A 22229-nucleotide genomic window follows, 5' to 3' on the forward strand; every position below is an offset into this window, starting at 1 on the left:
TGTAAGTGCTCCCTTTGAAAAGTGTATACATTGATTGGTGTCCATGATTGGTTTATTTGGTTTACTGTCAGCCCCTAGTAAAGTGCACCAGGAGTGCCAGGGCTTGTAAATACAAATGCTGCTGGTGGGCTTGCAGCACTGGTTGTGCCACCCACAGAAGCGGCCTAGTAAAATGTGTCTAAGGTCTGCCACTGCAGAACCTGCGCGCAGTCTAGTACTGTCGCGCTGACTGCGCAAGTGCACCCACTTGCCAGTCCCTAAACCTTCCCTTAACTACATATTAGTCACCCCTCTGGTAGGCCCAAGGGCAGGGTGCATTGTAGGCATAAGGTAGGACATGCCCTGATGTGTGTGGCATGTCTTAATAGTGAATTACAGCCATTTTTGTTTTTCACTATTGAAGGCTACCTGCTCTCCATAGGCCAGAATGGGCTGCTGGAATTACTACACGCTGTAATCCCAGTCGACTCATAGAGCATGGTAGAAAGTCATGTTTAGTATGCCTGAACTCAGAATAATAAAATACTTCTTTTAGTAAAGTTTATTTTAATATCCTGCGTTTGTAAATATTACTTTTAGAAAGTTAGTATTTACTGACCTGGCCATTTCAGTCCGCCTCTGCGCTGTGTGTGTGTTCTGCCTAGTTACAGTGGGGAGCAGGGCTGGGGAATTCCAGGAGACAGGCTGGCTGCCAGGTGGTGGGTAGAGAGATTACACCAGGATGGGTGGGAGGAGCACACCTTGAGTCTGAATAGACCTGTGCTCTGCCACAACAAAGCCGGCTCCGCCCCCTGTGGAGCGGCTGATGTCTCTGCCTTGCTGCTGAAAGGAAAGAGCAGAGTCACCACAACAAATTGCTCCAAAACCGGACTGAGCCAGGCCCAGGCCCCCTGGCGACAAAGAACAAAAGAATTACTGTATAAAAGAAGGAGCCCTGCTCCTAAGAAATCAGATCCTGTTTGCGCCAAGAAGAAACTCTGCCTGAAGGAGAAGGACCTGGAAAAGCTGCATGGAGGAGTACGGTCTCTATGCCTGAGAGACTGGCCTGCGGTGGGTGCCTGACGGCTGGAAGGAGAGGAAAAGACTAATGGAAAAGACTTTTGAATCAACTTGTGCTTTGAACAATCTCCAAGGGCTTGCTGGTGAACTTGCCCCTTGAACTGCGCCCCAGGAACAGTGGGCGCTACCTTTCCCCAAGAAGAAGAGAAGCTGCTGGAGGCGATCCTGTGACGCTGACCCCAGAGAACCTGTGTGCCCCTCATCTCACTGAGCACCGCGACTTCTGCCACCGGGGCTGCTGTGAGCACCGTAAAGGCCTGCCTGCCTGGCCCGAGCACAGCAAGCAACTGCCCCCCGAGCCGTAGCTCATAACGTAAGGAAGAGACTGACCAGGCTCCAAGCGCCGAGCCTCTACGACCCCCCTGGCCGTGGAAGCCCCTGTAAGGACCTGTGAAGCCCTGTGTGCCCTCTGCGTGAAGCCGGCAGCGCGACGTTCTGAAGAAATTGCCCCCGAGCTGCCCCTCCTGCTTCGGATCCCTGGTGCGAGTCCGGAAGCCTAGACGTGCCCCATGAAGCATCGCCATCCACTGACCTCAAGGGACAGCAACGCGACGTGGGACACCCGTCACAGACTTCTGGTGCCACCAGGACCTTTGCCCTTCAAGAAATTAAGGTACTGTGTGCAGCGCGCTTGAGTACGACCCGTCCGTTGCTTTGTTCGGGCCGTACTGGCGCTTTAGACCCACTACGCTGTTCACGCGTGAAGCGTGAGCTTCGGCAACCCTCGTAGCGGCCGTGCGAAGCGATCCGGAAAGGTACGAACCGTACTCCATTGAAAGTATAGTACGTTGCTCACGCGAGAAGCGTGAGGTTTGGGAAGAGGCGTACCGAACGTGTACGACACGTACCTACGTGGGTACGGTCCGTACGGTTCACGTCCCGAGTACGCGTGCTCACGCGAGAAGCGTGGGAAATGGCAAGATACGTCCAAAACTTCGTACGGAGTGTACCCAAGGCGCTACGAAGCGCACAGAACCCCTAAGAAGCCCATTTTAAGTAGAAAACTGCCATTTTAAGATCTCTGGACTGCCTAAAAGCATTTAAAAGTAACTGGAACCTTATTTAAGTGAAATAACTGTATTTTGACATCCTGCTTGAAGAAATCTTTTATATAAAGAACTTTATTTTGATATAAATACAGCCTTGTGTCTTTGTGTGGTGGGGTGGTGATTATTGTGTGGGACATCTTGAATGCCTAACCTAATGCCCTCTGGAATCTAGCCTGACTGTTCGCGCCACGTTACCTAGAGGGTGAGCAGGGGTTATTTTTAAAGAGGTAATCCTACGCCCTGACTTAGAGGAAAGGGTCCCTGCTTGTCGCAAGTGCATACCTGCGCCAACCAGAGACCTCGGATTCTAACACCCTACTTCTGTCTCGCCTCGAGTTTCCGATGCACAATCTTGACTACTTGTCCCTTCCTCTATCTGGATGTTGGAGTTCCCTACACCTCCTCTGGGGTCTTCCGCAATAATCTTTCCCTCTCTCTCTGTATCTGGCACCTGTCCATCTAATTTTGTTTCAGGTGGAATTTCTCTCAATTTTTCATCTGGACCTTCTTTATCCGCAATTTCTTTAATTGTCTTTCCACTGTCTTTTTCTCTTCTCGACCGTAGAGTTCCTTGTTCAGTCTCTGAGTCTGAGCTGGTATCAGAAATTTGTAACCTCCTTCTCAAGGAAAAATTTCTTGGGACAGCAGATAGATCTGATTCTGATTCCCCCTTTCAGGGTTTTCTCTTGTTCTTGTCTCTTCATCATCCGATTCAGTACTTGATTCTGACTCATCGAAATATTCTCTTTCTGTGCTATCCACTGGATTAGGAATTCTCAATGTGTGACTTGCATGAATCCATTCTTGATTCCAGCACACTTCACAGCTGTTGTCGTAGTCAAAATCACTTGTCGTGGTTTTTCCCACCTTGGGACCAAACAGTTCCTCCTTTTGTGTACTTTGATTCTTACCCAGTCCCCTGGGCTTAGATCATGAGCTTGCTTCTTTTCAAGGGTGGTGGCATCCGCTCCAACCTGATGAAACACAGAATGAACTGCGTCAGCCAGGCTTTTACAATAATCCAACACCATGTCATCAGTTATAGACAACAGCTTGTTGACTGGTATGAACACATGACACATTGCTCTACCCATGATAATTTCATGGGGGCTCAACCCTGTGGTTCTGTCTGGAATTGATCTAACTGTCATGAGTACCAGAGGCAAGACATCAGGCCATTTCATACCCGTGGCTAAACACATTTTCCCTATTCTGTTTTGTACCATTCATTTGTTCCACCACACCAGAAGCCTCTGGGCGATAGGCACAATGTAGTTTTTGCCGTACATTCAATGCTTCACAAATCAATTTTATGATCTCATTATGAAAATGTCTTCCTCGGTCTGACTCAATTGTTACTGGGAAACCGAATCTGGGAATAAATTCCCTCAAAAGCAATTTTGTCACTGTGATTCCATCATTTCTTCTGGTTTGGTATGCTTCCACCCATCTAGAAAACAAACAGACCATAACTAGAACATACCTCAACCTGTTACAGGGAGGCATTTCAATGAAGTCCACTTGCATTCTGATAAAAGGCCCTCCTTCTCGACCTATTGTTCCTAGACTCACCACTGTCTTTCTTCCAGGGTTGTACTGCTGACATATAAGGCACCTTTGACAAAGACTTTCTGCTACAAGTCTAAATTTTGCATTATACCAGGTCTGCTTAAATGACATGATCATGGCATCTCTCCCCATGTGTCCCTGCCCATGATATTTCCGTGCCATGGCAGACATCATGCTATCAGGCATAACTGGTCTTCCATCCCGATCAACCCACACATGGTCCTTCTCTCTTGGTGCACATCCTGCTTTTACCCACTGCTTCAGTTCCTCATCTCCTGCTTCTTCCTGTAACTGTCTCACTTCCTCCCAGGTACCCACAATGTGAGTAAACATTAAGTTGCAAGAATTCATATCTTTATCCTTCGCCCGATTCACGGAATTCTGGTTATGTGCACAATATTGGGCCATATCATTGGCATATTTGTTGCTGATGGCAATATAATCGCCAGACTGACTATGTGCAGCACACTTCTCAACAGCCAATTGCTTAGGCAGCTGTATCACCTCAAGCAATTTCCCACACACTTCAGCATTCTTAATGGGAGTTCCACTTGATGTCAAAAATCCTCTCTGTAGCCATGTTTTGCCAAAATCATGCACCACACTAAAACCATACTGACTATCAGTTATCACGGTCACTCTCACATTCTTTTCAATCTTGCATGCTCTAGTAAAAGCAACAAGTTCAGCTACCTGGGATGATCTTACTCCTTTCAGGTAGGATGCTTCCATTACTGCTGCAACCGTGCATACTGCATATGCTGCACTCAACATGCCATCATGTGTTCTCAAGCAAGATCCATCTACAAACAACACGAAATCACTTTCTGGTAATGGTACATCTTTTATGTCAGGTCGTGGTTTGGTACAGAAATCGAGTACATCCATACAATCGTGATCTGCTTCATCTCTGACTTCCACATTCTCAGCATCAGGCAACAACGTTGAAGGATTCACATTCAGACATCTCACAAGACTCACATTTGTTGCACCTAATATGACTTTTTGATATTTAGTCAGCCGACTATGTGTCATGAACTGAGTGTGACTCCTTGTTAAAAGGATTGCCACATCATGAGGTACAAACACTTTCACAGGATATCCCATGACAATTCCTTCACTCTGTTCCAAACTCCTACAAGTTGCAGCCATTGCTTTCAAACACCCAGGTAAGGCTACAGCTACTGGGTCCAACATAGATGAAAAGTATGCAATTGGTCTCCTCAGTTTTCCATGCCTCTGTATTAATACAGAAAGTGCAAATCCATTCCTCTCACTGCAATACAACTCGAACTCCTTCTCATAATCAGGCATTCCTAGCGCTGGCGCTTCACACAAACCATCTCTCAATCGTTTAAAAGCTGACAATTCCTCTTTATTAAAGTCAATAGGATCTCTCCCATCACTTCTTATCAAGCATATCAAAGGCTTTGCAATCAAAGAAAAATTGCGTATCCACTGGCGACAGTACCCAACCATTCCAAGAAACATTCTCACCTCTCTTTGTGTCATTGGGGCGCTCATTCCTTTGATGATCCTGATTCTGTCTATTGTTATTTTTCTCAGTCCTTTTTCGATTTTATGGCCTAAATAATGTACTTCTCTTTGGCAAAATTGTAACTTTGATGGTGACACTTTAAGTCCTCCATCAGCCAGATGATTCAGCAAGGCTATAGTGTCCATTACACAAGCTTCACGAGTTTTCGACGCCACAAGAAGGTCGTCAATGTATTGTACTAACACTGTATTCTCGGGCATTTCTAGACTCTCTAAGGATTTCTTCAATATCTGATTGAATATTGAGGGGCTCTCTGTATACCCCTGTGGGATTCGGCACCAAGCCAAAATACGTTCGCCAAAACTAAACGCAAAAATTTGCTGGCTGTCATGGTGCAATGGAATAGAAAAGAAAGCATGGCATAAGTCAATCACAGTATACCATTCTGCATCATGGGGAATCTGATACAAAATCACAGATGGATTTGGTACAATGGGGCAACATGACACAACTATTTTGTTTATCTTTCTCAAATCTTGCACTATCCTGAACTGTCCATTAGGCTTTTTCAGTCCCATAATCGGGGAATTACATGGACTACTCATTATTTCTCTCAAAATGCCTTGTTTTATCATTTTCTCAATTATAGGAGTAACTCCTTCAATTTAATTGAGGGACATTTGGATAGCTCATTCCTTCCTTCACAGTTATTTTTACTGGGTCCACATTTCTCATTAGTCCCACATCTTCTCCTGTGAAATCCCAGACGTCTGCCTTTACAGTTTGTTTAAATTCTTTGGGTAATTCATCAGGGTTAAATACAGTATAGGTTTCAGTAACCTTAGTTTCCCTGTTTGCCATAGTCATTTTATACAGCACATCTTCATCAGGGGTCTCAAATGCTATACCATCAGGGGTACAGAAAATAGTGCAATTTATTTTGCACAGCAGATCCTTACCTAACAAATTCACAGGACTTGTATCGCACACAACAAAGCGGTGCATTTCTGAGAATTTCCCTATACTAACCTTCACTGGTTCTGTAAGATAAGTTTTGATCCGTCTGTTGGATACACCAACTACTTGGATTGTTTCATCCGAGAGAGGAAGATTTTTAACATCAGCTGATCTAACAGTTGATCGAGTAGCACCAGTATCGACTAAGAAAGTAATATTTTCATTATTTATTTTTCCATCTACAAATGGGCCTGTCTGGTCTACTTCTAGAGTTGCGCCAAGTACGCACTCCTCTTCCACCCTTCGGCACCGTCAATAACCTTCGTCTGATTCGCTTTCATCACGTTGTAGCCAATACTGCGAAACGGCGCTAGCGCGCGGCAGCTTAGTTACCTGTTCTTCGTTGTAGAATCCTGTCTCATTACTGTATATCTGTGAATTTTTGCTTTGTGGAAAAGGCGGTTTTGGCACCTGATTCTGTTGGGTAACAACCTGCTGCTGTCGCTGCGGTTGACCACTCATCTCTTTCTGCACCTGGGGATTCAATGATGCATTTTCATTATTAGTTCTTGGGGGAAATTTACACTCGGATTTCCAATGCCCTACTCTACCGCAATTATGACATGGGAATTTCTTTTTAGCTTCTTCTATATTAAAGTTTCCCTTACCTTTCCCGGGAGTAAATTTTGATTTGGGGCCTGTGTTACTCGCTAGTTCCATTAACTGACCTTCCTGTCTTTCTGCTACCTTTCCCTGTGTTCACATAGCTTTCTCTTTTAATTTGCGCTGTTTAGCCTCGATCTCATCACTGAAATATTTTGCATGTCTCAATACTTCATCTATTTTCTTGTTTTGCCAATCAACAGTATGTTGTTTGATCATTTCACTAATTTCTGGACGTAAACCATATACAAATCTGTATACAAAATGGCTCAAATCCTTTTCACTCAAATTCTCATCACCACTGAACTGTTTAAAAGCCAAAATTAACCTCTCGTAATATGCATGTATTGACTCCTTACTTTCCTGATGAGTTCTATCAATTTTCACCCAATCAGTCTCTTTTGGAGGTACCTTATTTTTCAGAAAGGCAATAACCTGTTCATATTTCTTCATTACCTCAGGATCAGGGGCTCCTGTCTTTGGATCTCTAGGGTATTCTCGTGTAGGCCAATTAATCATCAGCTTACACTCTGTCCATAAATCTGCTGGTACTATTATGTCAAATAAACTATTTAGATCAGTCCATAATACTTTAGATAATTTTACAAATCTGTCCACTTGCCTATACCACTCGACAGGCTTTTCGCGTAGTTGAGGGAAATCATTAGTAAATGACAAAATATCTTGTCTTGTCCATGGAACATGTACATATCCTCCTCCTGGAATTTCTCTCATAGGGCATTCTGTCACTACCTTTTCTTTTTCTCTTACAGGGAATGCTGCAAAAGTTTTATCTGTAGCATCATCTCGTTTTCAATACCATCTGTTTCTTCATTTATCCACATCTCCCCATTTTCTCAACAAAATAATTATTTCCTTAATCTTACTTATTCGTCCTGTGGTATTCAAATTTTCAATATCTTTTTCAGTAAAGTCTATTCGATATGGTTTTTGTAGAGCCTTCACCTTTTCAATATCTATACCCATCTCATTTGCTACTTCTACTAATCTTTCATGCAGATTTTTTGCTCTCCATGTTACACTTTTGCACAAAAACAATAACTCCTCATCCTGATAAGTCTTTAACTTCTCTGTGGGGATAGTCCCTACTATTAATTCTTCCAGTACCATTTGTAGTTTAGCCACATCTATTGATTGGGATTCTTTGTCTTTTCTCTGCAAGCTTCGCAACCATTCGCTCAATTCCTCTGAAGTAGGACCTACTAGTTCCTCTGCATTACTTCGTTCTGAGTCACTTTGAGTTTCTAATACTGATTCCATTGTCATTGTATGTCTTTCCACTATATTTGGACCTAAAATCAGGTTATTTGAAACATTTGGCTCGATCATACTCATTGTCTGTCTCCATGGATTTTCATTTATATTTTGCTTTGGCCTTTCCATCTGTTTATTACTGTTATAAGGAACTGTTAAACAATGTTCACTGTCTTTCCGTTTATCAAAAATAGGCATCACAGGGCCTATAGTCACTGGAACAGTCACAGCTTCCAGATTTTTAGTCAATTCTCTTATCTTTTCAGTTAATTCTAAGGTTGTTTTCGCTAATTATGCTGAATTTTCACCACTCACTTTATTATCTGATTTTCTCTCTAGCTCTCTGATGGAATTATTTTTCCCTAATTCTTGGTGTACTGGTTCAGTCTTAATGATTCGCAAAGTTTCTCTCATTGGGGCACTTGGTGTTAACACTTCAGATTCTGATTGATACGGAGGTGGATTGTTATAACACATGTCATCAAGAACATCATCCTCCGATTCATGCACTCCATACCCTCCTGACTCTATATTATGTCTCTTTTCCGTACATTTCCTACCTCCAACTTCTTCAACATTTCTCACAGGAAACAGACCTTCAGTCATACTTGCATTTCTCCACCTTCTCATTCTGTCATCATGATTGTCATGCCCATATCTACCAAACATGTACTTATACCATCCGCCACTCCTCTGTCTCTCTCTGTCATGCATCTCATCTTCCCATTCTGTCAGTGCTTCAAACTGTGTTGGTCTAGGTCTTGGTTCTAGATTCATAATTTTCTCCCTCAAATTTCTTAAAACCGCTAAATTAAATGAACCATGCTCTGGAAATGCCAAGACTCCGTCATTCTTTGTGTATTTTTACCCAATTATCTAACTAAATACAAGTATGATATCCGTATTTCGCAACCATAAAGGATGCGGGAGTTTTCGGGGGGAAGTAACTGTCCTTCCCTAGTCACAATCGGTTTGTCCTTTTTAAACCACTTCTTGATTTTCCCAAACCAGGACTTGTTCTCCTTTTCGGGTGGATCGTAATACCTTCCGTGAATCGCTAGTCTTTCCCTTTCAACTATTCTGTTGTTCTAACCAATCGTAGCGCGACTCACTCTAACGCACCAATTCAGAGCGTCTATGTCACCTCTGCAATTCTCCAATCCCAGTGCGACTCTCACTAACGCACCAATCCGGAGCGTCTACGTCACCCTGTAATTCTCCACTCCGAGCGCGGCGTACACTAACACACCAATCAGGGGCGTCTACGTCTCTAGCTGATTGGCCAATCCCAGCGCGGTCTTTCTGACGTCAGCAGCCGCTGCTCTTACTCCTGCTTCTACTGACCCCCTCCTTTACAAAATTTTCTCAGTAAGATCTTTTTGCTTTTTCTAACTTACAAATCTGTTAGTAACAACATAAAACACCACCATTGTCCGCTTCGCTAACCAAAGAATAGTTAATGACCTTTTTCACAAGAATTCCGTCTTTCCCGTGAGCAGCGCTTACCTCTGCCCTACTACGGAATCGTTACTTCCGTTGATAAAGTAGCACCTCTACCTTACCCTTCTAGCAAGCATTAGCCAATTGTTTCTCCAGAATTAAGACACCTAGTTGGAGACCCAATGCTCCTGAGAAATAAAACTAGAGTTTCACAATTAACCCGAATGCCTTTTTAATTCACGCACTTTCACACAGAAAATGTAGTTCATTCACACAGAATTCTGCCTTTCCCGAGAACAGGGAACAGTCTGTCCTACTACAGAATTATGCTACTTGTTAACAAAGTAGCACTTTCCTCTACTTTATCATTCTAGCAAGCTAAGGGAACACCTATTACCTTTCCAGTGATAAGCGTTATCAGAGTACCTTCTGGATGCCTGGTACCTAAGACCAAAATTTCACAGGTGACCTTCGCTACCATACACTCCTTTCATACAGGAAATATCTCTAATGGCAACACACGGCAATGTTACCGAATCGAACCCAGACAATGCATCATGCAACTCCAATCGTCACACGTTTTCCCCGTGTACCTACAGGGCAACAACAATTCAGTCTTTCTCGAGAGCAGCGCTTACCTCTGCTCTACTACAGAACCGTTACAAACTTCCGACTTCCTACATCCCAGAAGCCGTGCAAACAACATAGAACACGACGCTGCTCAACATAGAGTGTTAATACATAAACCAATACCAATCAATAATCAATAAGCAATTTACAAGCAATAATCACCAAACCAAAACAATAAAAACCATACCTCTGCTACCAGAAAAACTGCTGGAGCGCAGAAACCTGGGTAACAGGAATCAGGACAAAACCCGTACCAAATATTCTCCCTTCGTCACCGACCAGATATCACATTAACACATTCACACATCATTCATTGGTGGGGCCCATAACACCAACATTCACACATCACTTCTACACTGGTCTGCACATACAGGAGAGATGAGCGGTTTGAGCGCTGACATGAAAGGAATACCTTATAACCTATAGGAAAACTTATTATATTTCATAACTATATATCAAATCCTTACACCTACAAATCTCAAATCTCCAACTTCTAGATACTCCTTCCACACAATCGATGGATCATTTAGTTGGATCAGTAAGGTGATTTAGTCCAGCTAAAACACTTTCAAGATTCTGATCTATCCTCTCTCAATAAATGACAAAACACATTTGCTTGTTAATCAATATATGTTTATCTAATTATTGCAAGAATTTAGTTCCATCTAGTAAGTTTATTAAACCTTATATAAATCACAGAACACCATATTTACCTAATCTGGCTATCGGCCGTCCTCTAAGTCATCAAATTTAGCCGTCAATCAGTCGGAATTCAAAAGCTCTTCATGCAGCATGCTACAGTCCCAAAGACTGGGTCAAGGACCAGAGACGTGCAAGCATCGGTCAGTGCCCATAAATTTTATGAAGTCCTCAGTTCATCAAGAAATTGGGTAGCATTCAGTCAGTCAAAGATTCAGGAACACAGCAGTCTTGTCGTGTAGCATCACCGTCGTCTCCGTCAGCAAAAAGGAAAGCATGCAGCACCCTCTCTATTCTACCGTCATTTTTATAATAAAAGTAACGTCAAGATGTACCATTTTCTCAATTTTGGGTCTCTCCTATTGGTGGGTTGGGATTGTCCGTTAAAGTTCAAGAGGTTATGACATCATCCATGATGTTTCCGGTTTCTTGTGACGGTCCTTTGTTACGATACTTGGCGGACTTCCCACCGTGGCCTTGCTTGAGAACACTGAGTAGGTCATGACGAGGCCATCAGAACACATTGTCGCAGCGGCGCACTTCGCTCCGAACCTCGTGAAACGGTGGCCATTACGTCGTGCCACATTGGCAGCCATCTTTGCTTTAGGCTCAAAGGACAACTTAAGTGAAACAAGCACAAAAGAGTAATTAATGCATAGAAATAATGAATAAAATGTTAACCCCTTACTAATCCCTGTATGTGTTTGTAATTATCTAGCATATAGCGAAATTTAAAGCATTCATATTCACCAATTTGATGTCATCTGGTGCAACATTACGGTAAACGTCACAAAAGCAACATATATCATGCAAATTCTATTTTCTACTGTTAGTATACGTACATACTTAATTACAAAAATTATTTAGCCATGCAAATAGCAAATCCCACGTGTATCTCGTATATTAGTAATGTTGATTTAATACCATGCAAAACACATTAATAACATTATGATTAATTGATTATTCTAATTAGTATATTCATGCAGAATAGGGGGGTATACAAAATTTTGTACTACCCGCTCCATCAGCTGCTTAAAAAAATGATCTCCAATTTATGAAAAAAACAGGGGTGTAGACAGTGGTGTCCTGGACCATTGCTAGTCTGCTGACACCTTTCTTGAAGGAGAAATGGTTGCAGCATCGATGTTGATTCACTAAAATGCCAGGGGTACCAGAAGAAGCATCACATGCCCTTCGAACTGTGACATCATTGTTAAGCCTGGGCAAAGCACTACGCTACGCTCGCGTAGTTTGTGAAGTTTGCGCTACTTCGCACTAAGCGAATTGCACATAGCACAGTGCAAACACGCGTAGCGTAGTGCAGCGGTCATTTTTTGCTTGCTCGTGGTCCTCAACGTCAAGTTGGCGACCGCGAGCAAGCAAAATGACATCCCAGTGAGACTTTTTCCTCGTTCGTGATCAGCAACATCAAGTTGCCGATCGCGAGCATGGAAAATAGACCTCCCGGGGAGATTCTCAACGCGGGGAGGTCAGGTTTCTCATTGCAAGTGGTTGCATATGCTCGCGGCCGCTCGCGATGAGAAACTACCAGTCTGCATTGAGAAAGCTGCCGCTCGAGTAAAAATCTACTTGAGATGCAGAAAACTACAGCTCGCACTGTGCAAGATGCTGTTTTCAATGATTGCAGAGTGCCGGATGCTTGTCCGCACTGTGCAATCATTGAAAACGGCATCTTGCACAGCGCAAACTGGGTACTACACAGTTCGCGAAGTGCTACGCGTAGCTTGCATAGTGCGAAGTGCACTTTGCGTAGCTACGCGTAGCACTACTTCGCGAACTACACCCAGGGTTAATCATTGGAGGAAGTTACCTCACATATCATCACACCTGGCAGCATTACTGGAAGCGATGTTGTGACTTTTGATACTAATGCTATCATAGGTAGCAACATCATCAATGTTTTAAAAAAAAAGATACAATAAGAGCAAAATTAAGTGATTGAGGAAGTACACATTTGTTTTAGTTATTACACATATGTCAACAGGGCTGCAATCATATCAGGGATGACACCATCACATACCCAATAGGCAGCCACTGTTTACCAGATGCCATATTATGCTGCCCAGTTGCAGCCCCTGCCATTAAATTACTCCCACAAAGCCAGCCTCAGCACCACACGAATGGAAACAACTATGGCTGAAAGTGCAGGTTTCAATCATACTCCAAGACATCTGCTAGGAAGGTTCGGGGGATTCTACCCTGAGAAAATGTTGAAAAAAATGCTGTCAAATATCAAACGAATTGGCTCAAAAGCTAAATGTGTGCCAAACCTATGTAGCCTGCTGCTACCCAGGATATGACCCTGTTTTTACATAGAGTGCAAGGGTTGTCCCCTGTATGTCAATTGCTAGACCTATCTATATGAAATGGGTGTACCTCCTTATATATAGAGTATGCCTGTTCCAGACGTTTGCCAAGAACTACGTACAATATGACAGTAACAGAATTGTCATTTTCACTCATACAATTGCTCACATGCCTTCTCTTTCTCTCTCTCTCTCTCTCTCTCACACACACACACACACACATACTCCCCCTCTCTCTCCCTATCACACAGTCAAAATACAGTTAAGTGATAAATAAAAGCAGAAACCAGAAAAAGTAACAACATTTTGAAATGTTTACCTATAAAGACTCCCTATGTCAGCATTGCCTGTTCCACGGAGCTGTTTTGTTCCTAGTTGACTTCAGTTAATTTGACACATTGTGTCCTGTGTCATACCAAATGCCTACACTGCAGGGCACCCTGGGCCTGGATGTGGGTTGTCCTTCATTTGACAACTTGTAACAGTTGCTGTGCAACTGTTTATAATCTCAGTGGAGAAGTACGCTCTGGAAATCGATTTCTCTTTTCCTGGTGAATCTTGGTCGCTACAGAGACCAGCTGTCATCTGAACAATGACAGGGGCTGCAAGGGAGAACCCAGTGGTCGCAACTGCATCCTCTGGTGATCCCTAAATGATATCCATGAGTCCCAGGAGGGTCCTTTCCACTTTGCAAATCAGTTACCATCTTCTTCGTCCACTAATAATTGTGATAGCAAAATTTTGATACATACCATTCTAAATTAAGCATTTCACACCCCTTGCTAATTGTGATTTGAAATGGGCCGGTAAACCCACTTTGCAAGTTGCAAATGATTTTTTGCCCCATAAAATGGGTTTAATACATATCAAAATGTCAGTGCAATTTTGCAGAAGCAAATTATGTGAGCTTGCAAATTGGAGGATTTGCAACTGCAAACTACCTGTTGAACTTCAACCCAAAGTTAATTGTTGAAGGAAACACACAGCTGGTAATATTCCTTTCATGCTCTTAATAATGGCGACTGAGGGTATGGTATTTAAAAATTAACTTACAAATGTTACATTGTGACGTCCTAATGTGTTGTAGGTGCACACCGTCTGCAACTCATCTCCCTGCAATCAGAGAATAAAGACATTGCTTATTGTCAAATCTAGGCAAAGATTTTGAAGAATTCAGTGTGTTACAGTTGAAGAGCAGCTTATGTAGCAAAAAAATGGTACAAAGGGAGTTATATAAAGTTTGGTGGATAAGTGGCCGTACTGACAGGGCAAAGGGGGTTATAACCTCAGCCACCCGCAGCCAACAACTCTCACGATTGAGAGATCTCCACCTTCCTGGTGAAGAACTCAGTGGCTTTAGGGCGGCTCCTCTGAACGCACTGTGAGTTTGATGAATGGCTGCAATGTTTTGAGCACGTTCTCAGCAAACCTTTGGCTTTTCAAAAAGCGTTCAACAGAATTTTGGGTTTTTCCAAAACAAATTCCCAAAGCAGAACTAGGTCAGGCGGTGTGAGGTACTTGGGCCAATGGCTGATGTCTATTGAGTCTTTAGTCTAAACCTTCCACTGGCAGAGCCATCAAGGACACCACCACCGGAAGCATGATGGTTTTTTCAACTGAAACTGGAACTTCAGTTCAGCCGAGATGGCAATACTCCGCATTTATCAATGACTACCCTGTCTTCCAAACTCTAAATAACCTCTTGGTTATTGATCCTGTGGAGAACTTAGTGATGATTCAGGAATATGCATAATAGACAGAAGAGGATAGAGGGGAGGAACTTATGTTTCAATTGATTTCTGTGCACACATAATCGGTACTACAAAGACACAAAAAGGTCCATACGACACAGAAGCTTGAGGATTCAGGTCTGGAGAAGGCCTGGAGCTTTCCTAAGATTAGTGGTAGAGAACTCTGCACATAATATGATAGGACATTCCTATCTTTCTATGTACAGAGTCTCCAACATGAGTGTGGAATCTCTGCAGTCATAATATTACTCTTGTAAATCTGGGATTGTGTGAAATCCGTGGGTGGATGCACAGGAACACCCATGCTCCATCCATAGGACGCCTTGTTGCAGTACATTTACTTAGGCACAAAATGTGGCACAAATCGCCCCTTTCGTGACTTTGTAAATATCTACTAGCATTTTGCTTCATGGTTGAGCCATAAAAGTGGAGCAACCATGATGCAAAATGTTAGTAAATCCGGCACAAGATATTTCTTATTCTTTAATGCAGCACCAGTTCCTTTAAGGCCCATAAACTGCTTTAGAAAAAAAGTATCCCTTTCTGGAATGCAAACACTGGGATAGTGGTTTGCTGTTCCTTAAAGACGACTGTCTCTGTGTTTGTAGCCAATCAATGTGGGTTGCAAATAATGAGCATCCAATCAATATTGATTCAGTGAGTCATTTTACAGTCCCCTATGACTTCAGATTTTACATTGTGAACTATTAGTAGATGGACATACTGTACATTCGCCGACATGTCACAAAATGTTGGTGCACTGTTTGCAATCACTTTTTATGACCTGTCTCTTAGTACATACGGAACTTATAGTCTGTAATGTTTTATTAATTTCAGTTGTTAATATTTTGTTTGACAGATATTTGCAATTAGGAACTGATCTGTTAAAAATACTTTTAAATTGAATTAATTTACCATACTGGATTGATGAATAAACCTGTTAAGCATGAATGTAATTGTGTAATGTACTACCAAATTAAATTCCTGAAGGAGTATGTTCCAGATAAAGTAGGTCGTTCAATGATAATAACAGCTCATTCAGTCTCAGGTAATGCACTTACCATTTTGATGGGCATGATTGCAGGAATGTATCTTGTCTCTTGTAGGCTGAAGTCGTAGGACATATCTCGGCCCAAGAATCCCGTCTGGGTTCCATTCCTTGTAGATATGAAAGGCTGTTAAGAACTTTAACATTCGTAAAACATCTTCAAAATATTATATTTGGGTTGGATTTATTGGAGTTTTTCCCTTAGATTTAGACAGCCTTATGGCTCCAGAAAAAAGGTTTAAAAATTGGGTCTCTTAATTTGATTGCACTGATTTTCTACACATGAGGTTTATACTCTGGAGTGCCCTTGAAGAGTGTTCCAGCATTTGATCATTTTTTTTGGGTGGAACTTTTTATAGCGCAAACTAGACCTAAAGGTATCAGTGCGCTTTACATGAGCATCAGTTACGTTACAGATGGACACTTTCATTTTTGTTAGGCATGAGGACTGTAAGTGATTTGCCCATAATCACAGAATGTTGAGCATCCCTGCCGAGACTCAAACCCAGTTCCCCAGCTCTGAGGTCGACTGACCTAGCTTTTAGGCCACATTCTCTCTCCAATGATGTACCCCCCACAACTTCAGATCTGATCAGCAAGTCCCAGAAACCATTGAGATACATCCAGCCCTTGAAGAGACACTAACATACATAGCATAACAAAATCTCTCCGACAATAATATTTGGAATCTGAACTTTCAGGCCCAGTTATGTTTGCCCCTTGATTGCTGATAACCTACTCTTATATGTATGAACCAAGCAGACACACACTTGCTTACTCCAACAGCAAATCTAATTCTTAGGAAGTCAAATCATGAAAAAGTCATCATCTCCTATACACTGTCTTATGTATGTGTTGTCCCAAGACCATATGTTTTGATTATTCAAGAAGCCATTTAATATTTTAGGGGCATCCTTGAATAAAGAGTTTCCTGTAACTGATTTTTCTGAACAAAGCAGCAAAATGTGCCTTTTCAGTGTCATGGAATTATTAACAGTGCCCTTACATCAGATCAAGTTATTTGTAGTATTTATGGACTCTTGATAAATTATACAGGGACACTTTAGTGGTATCTCCAGTATGTTGGCATTGTAAACAAAAAAACTGCTCCCTGCAACATCTTATACATTAATTGTCACTTATACTTGAATTTTAGAAGAGTGTTTGACAAAGTATTGTACTGATTCTGAATAATGTGTATATCTTGCATAGAGTACTAATGTTAATAATTTTATTTTTTTCTCCTCAGTATCCACAATGTAAGCAAAACTGTTTGATTGTTTTCATTTTGTCGGATCAGGTATTAAATCCAATACCACCACTGAGTTACTCTGATGACATTTCTGCAAATTTAAATAATGTCCCTTTGGACTACTAAACTGAAGTCTGGTAACAGAAACACATGGAACAGTGAAATTCTTTGGAGGTCTACATTGTGAGAATTTATTGTAAATGATAACGATAATAAAACAATATATTCAAATTCTTATTGGTGCGTCACTATTTTCATGCTGACCAGAAGCCTTAGTGATCACCCTTGGAGATGCCACCACACCACAGCTCTGCTTACCTGTACTGAACCACCTGTACTGCTGTTCCTGTCAGGTGAGTGTGGAGGAGGGTAGCAAACACCTGCATATCTGGAATCACCTGGTCGGTCACCTACAACAATAAAGGACACATCCCTTCAGGGAACTGTGCTGCACATCAGCATTCCTGCTCCAAGCCACTCCAAAAGCCTACAGCTGTTAGACTGGCATGTGCTAAAATAAGTATCAGAGGGTGGTTGGGGTGGATGAAAACGTTTTGGGTAAAGAGAGAAAGGTGCACTGAACATTTCCCCTCTGTAGTACAAGCATGATTTTAATTAATAAAACTAACTTCCACTGAAGAGAGTGGGGATACAAATATTGGGTCAATCAAAAGCAAGAAACTCATTCACCCAACCAATTCCGTGGCTTGAGCTTGTTATGTACGTAAATTTTCACCTATGCATGAGCTTACAGTTTTCTACTTAAGTGAAATTCAGGGCACTGCAGGGTGTGACTTACGCCAGTAGGAGGGGTTTGTGCTCTCACCCTCTGAGGAAATGGAGAAATGTACAACTCAAAATGGCACTTTTGTGCACAAAACAGCCCGAGGCGTTTTCTTCTTTCTATATGTGCTGCAGATGCATAATAGATAATAATCTATTTTTATAAACTTGTGGAGTATTTGTTTGTGTATTCATTGTGTTACTATGTCATTGTGTTGCACAAATAATTCACACATTGCCTCTTTAGATAAGCCTGACTGCTCTGTGCCAAGCTACCAGAGGGTGAAAACAGGTTATCTTTGAGTGCGCATTTAGCTTACACTGACTAGGATTGTGGCTTCTGCTTGTTTGGGGTGCAATTTCTAACAAGTGCAAAATCCAAGCCATAGTCCTGTAAACGCCTTAAGAGCCACCATATTGAAAGTTCACATGTTTAATCACAGAAAGAGGGATGATAGGAAGTGAAACAATTGATTAAGGACATATGAAATTAGTAAATTGCTGTAGCTAAACTTGTTCATAAAAGATTTGCACATCCAAAAAAGTGAGGATTTGCAGCTTAATGTAAGGGTGAACTTCAAATTGTGATCATGATTATTAAGCCATGGCAAGAAAGGCTCAGTGGAGTTTACATCTCCTGTCCATATAACCAGGTAGGTCATCAATGCAATATGGATCAGGAAGCAGACTCTTTACTGCAGGCTTGGCAGTAGGTACATGAGAACCATTCTCACGCAAACGATAATTTGAATCAAGCCTCAAAAAAGACACAAAGATTCTGCAATACAGGCTAGTGATATGTATAACAAAGCATGATCTTTGGAGCACACATTAAGGTCAGAACAACAATGGACTACATTTCCCATGTAACTAGTAAAAAACACACACAAATCCATCTGACAATGTAGTGACATAGGGACATTTTATGTGACACAGGAGAAACTTCTTTATGGACTTGCACACTACCCAACCATTAACATGCAGGGTCAAGCCGACACTTGTAGGTCAATACGCCTATAGGCCATTTGGTCTATGTAGGACACATGACAAAGTAAGCCTTGGGGGGGGGGGGGCTCTATTCCTGCTTTTTTCTGCATTGATGATGTTCCTAACAGAAATGAGAATGGGGCCATTTGCACAAAATTACGAGTAATGCTTTTTTACTTTGTACAGTGCAGCTTCAGGGCCGTCCCACCTCTTGGATCTTATGGAGCCCTAAAAAATATTAAACCAATGTACATCCAGGTTTTCGTTTTGCTTTTGTTTTCTCTGTATATTTTTTACACATAGGTGTGCTTCACACGTGTTTGTACGTACCAATATTGATCTCACCGTATCACTAAGGCAGTGAGTGTCTGCTTTCCACCATAAAATAAGATTACAATAAAATATGTTTAGCACCTACATCCAGTGTTTAATTTGAGCTGGGGATATCCGGTGCTAAGCACCGGCACTTAATTGGTTTCCGGTGCTGGCACCAAATTAACGACACCATACATAGAACAGCCTACCACATTGTGGCATTGCTTATCTAATTTAGAGCTGAGCAGAACAACGGTTGTTTAGGAATATAATATACATTAAAATTGCAAATACATGCCTCCACAGCCATTCCTTTATCTTTGGGGACCTGGAATAATCTGAGCTGTTGCATTTACATGCAAGAGACATGATAAGTAGCTGTTTTGGCAGCGATGGCAAGGGCGATGGGTGGTGCAAGCTGCAGTGGCCTCCTGGTCAGAGCCATGGCACCTAATATTTTACAAATTATGCACTTCCTACATCAGAATTTACTATTGTGGAGTGCTCAACGCATGTTCGTTTTGCATTTAAAAATGAGTTATGAACAGTAACGCAAATTTCTCTACCTATCTACACAGATTCAAAACTGAGGTAATTTCCTCATATATGGTTGGTTTAAGCAAGCACAGTGTGTCACAGGTGCACAAATGATGGAACCACACAAATAGTGTACAGTTTTTTTGTGTACAGTTTTTTTAATTTGAAAAAAGAAGCAGTTGACCAAGGCAATCTCTTGAGAACTGAAGGACTTTATTGTAAAACAAATTATATTTCTATGTACCACAAATAGAATTGCCATTTAAGTACTATATATGAATATTTAGGGACTAAAATGCCAAAATGTTTTAGTCTGAAGTGGGCTATGACTTAGGTTTGGGAAAGAAGCCCTTACAGATTGTATGCTAATTAGACCAACAGCGCATGGTTGCATATACTACCTACCGCAGAGAAATGTACCTAGAAATAAAAAATATGGAATTGGGACTAAAGATTTACTGTCCCATATCTCACCCATGCAACTTCATTTTTCAATTGATATGTTTTCAAATATATCATGCCTACTTATATATTGCAACAGATTATTGGAATGCAGTGAAGACCTACATTATATTTAATGTTTTAGTTGATGTCAGGAACAGTTGTTGTCAGAGTACCATTGTCACATTTGTTCCAATTTACCAGGTTGTTTCAAATCTTCTTTATATAAATACCACTTTGAACTGCACTTTGAACTACTAAATCACCATCACTACCACAAACATTGATGTTTTTGAAGGATGCTTTATAACCTCAAAGCAGAGGCCTTCTACTGCCTAAAGGCTCTTGATAAAACATAATGCTTTGTGAGAGCATGAACCCCTCACAAAGTGTTTTACCCTACCTGAAATCAAAATCCATCTCACAGACCCACACAGGTACATGATCTGTACAAAGTATGAGGTCAAAGTTCAACTTCCTGTATGGCAGCCATAAGATTTAAGTAGTGGGTCAGTAAGATCCTTGGACACTCAACCACTAAAATGGACAACAGCATGCAGACAACAGGTTAAAGAGCTTAGTGTAAGCAATGGAAACTTATGGAAGCTACGGTAACATCTATACTGATGATGACAATCCCCCCTCATTATTAGTTTTTATGAATCACTGGTCATCAAACTGGTTGTTGGAAATGGCCCTTTTTGCAGGGTTAGCCCCAAACGTTTTGCTTCTTCCTCCTACTTTATCCTGACCTGTGGTTGTTGGTTTTAGGACTCTGGGCACTTTACCACTGTTGATCACTGCTAAAGTGCATATGCTTATCTCTGTGTATATTGTTACTGTGATTGGTTATCCATGATTGGCATATTTGTTTTACCAGTAGGTCCCTAGTAAAGTGCACTGAGTGTGCCAGGGCTCGTAGCTCAAATGCTACTAGTGGGCTTGCAGCACTGATTGTGCCACCCACATGAGTAGCCCTTGAAAAGATGTCTCAGGCCTACCACCGCTATGCCTGCGCGCAGTCGTTAACTTCCATGTCGACCTGGCAGGTGCACCCACTTGCCAGGCCCAACCCTTCCCTTTCCTTGCACATAGGACACCCCTTTGGAAGGACCACGGTACCGCCTTGGGCAGGGTGCAGTGTATGTGAAAGGTAGGACATGTAAAGGTGTGTGTATCATGTCCTGATAGTGAAATATTGCCAATTTCGTTTTTCACTTTTGAAAGGCTATCTTGCCCATAGGACAGAATGGGGAATACTTTGTAACATTTTACAAGCATATCTTCCCATAGGACTAAGATAGACAATTGGAGTCTGGTATCCCTGAACTCATCATTTAATAACACATCTTTTAGTAAGGATGGTTTTTAAATTATGTGTTTGAAAATGGCACTTTTAGAAAGTGGCTATTTTCTTGTTCAACCATTCTTTGTGCCTCTGCCTGTTTGTGGATTGACTGTCTGGCTTTGGAGTGACAGGGGCTGGGGAGTTGCAGTAGCTCCAGGAGTCTGGATGAGTCAGAACTAGGCTGAATAGGCCTGGTGGCAGGAGTAGCATCTGTACCTGAATAGGGCTGTGCTTGCCTTCCACAATGCTGGCTCCGCCCCCCTGTGGTGCATCTGAAACCAAGGCTCACACTGACAAAGGATTTTGTAGTGAGGTTGCAGAGTGCCCCCAGAACTGGTTTGGACTGGGCTCAGAGCCCCTTGCACAAAGGGATCAAATACATTTTGGGTTATAAGTATCAGACCTAAAACCCCTGAACTTTAGACTATTGCTGGAATCAAGAGGAACTTTTGCTGAGGAGAAGAGCTGAAAAAACTGAGAAGTACTTCCCTTGCTGTGTGTCTGGGGTTAGCCTTCAGTTGCTGTTTCTGCCAAAGAAAGGAGAAGGACTTTGCTGTGTGCTGTATCACCTGCTCAAAGAAGAGCTTACCTCCTGTTTTGA

At 42.0% G+C, this 22229-nt stretch overlaps 1 protein-coding gene across 1 annotated transcript in view; it reads right to left on the minus strand.

Moving 5' to 3' along the window:
- The window catches only part of LOC146813095 (putative DBH-like monooxygenase protein 2), a 786120-nt gene that overhangs the window by 194740 nt on the left and 569151 nt on the right, over positions 1–22229 (minus strand). Inside the window, exons 8-10 of the mRNA XM_085620073.1 lie at positions 17536–17627; positions 15979–16075; positions 14220–14279 (exon numbers count right to left, since the gene is read on the minus strand). Coding sequence (XP_085476199.1) covers positions 14220–14279; positions 15979–16075; positions 17536–17627 — 249 coding nt within the window. The remainder of the gene's footprint in view (positions 1–14219; positions 14280–15978; positions 16076–17535; positions 17628–22229) is intronic.

This window comes from Triturus cristatus, chromosome 7, assembly GCF_964204655.1.
Source record: "Triturus cristatus chromosome 7, aTriCri1.1, whole genome shotgun sequence".
Lineage (NCBI taxonomy): Eukaryota > Metazoa > Chordata > Amphibia > Caudata > Salamandridae > Triturus > Triturus cristatus.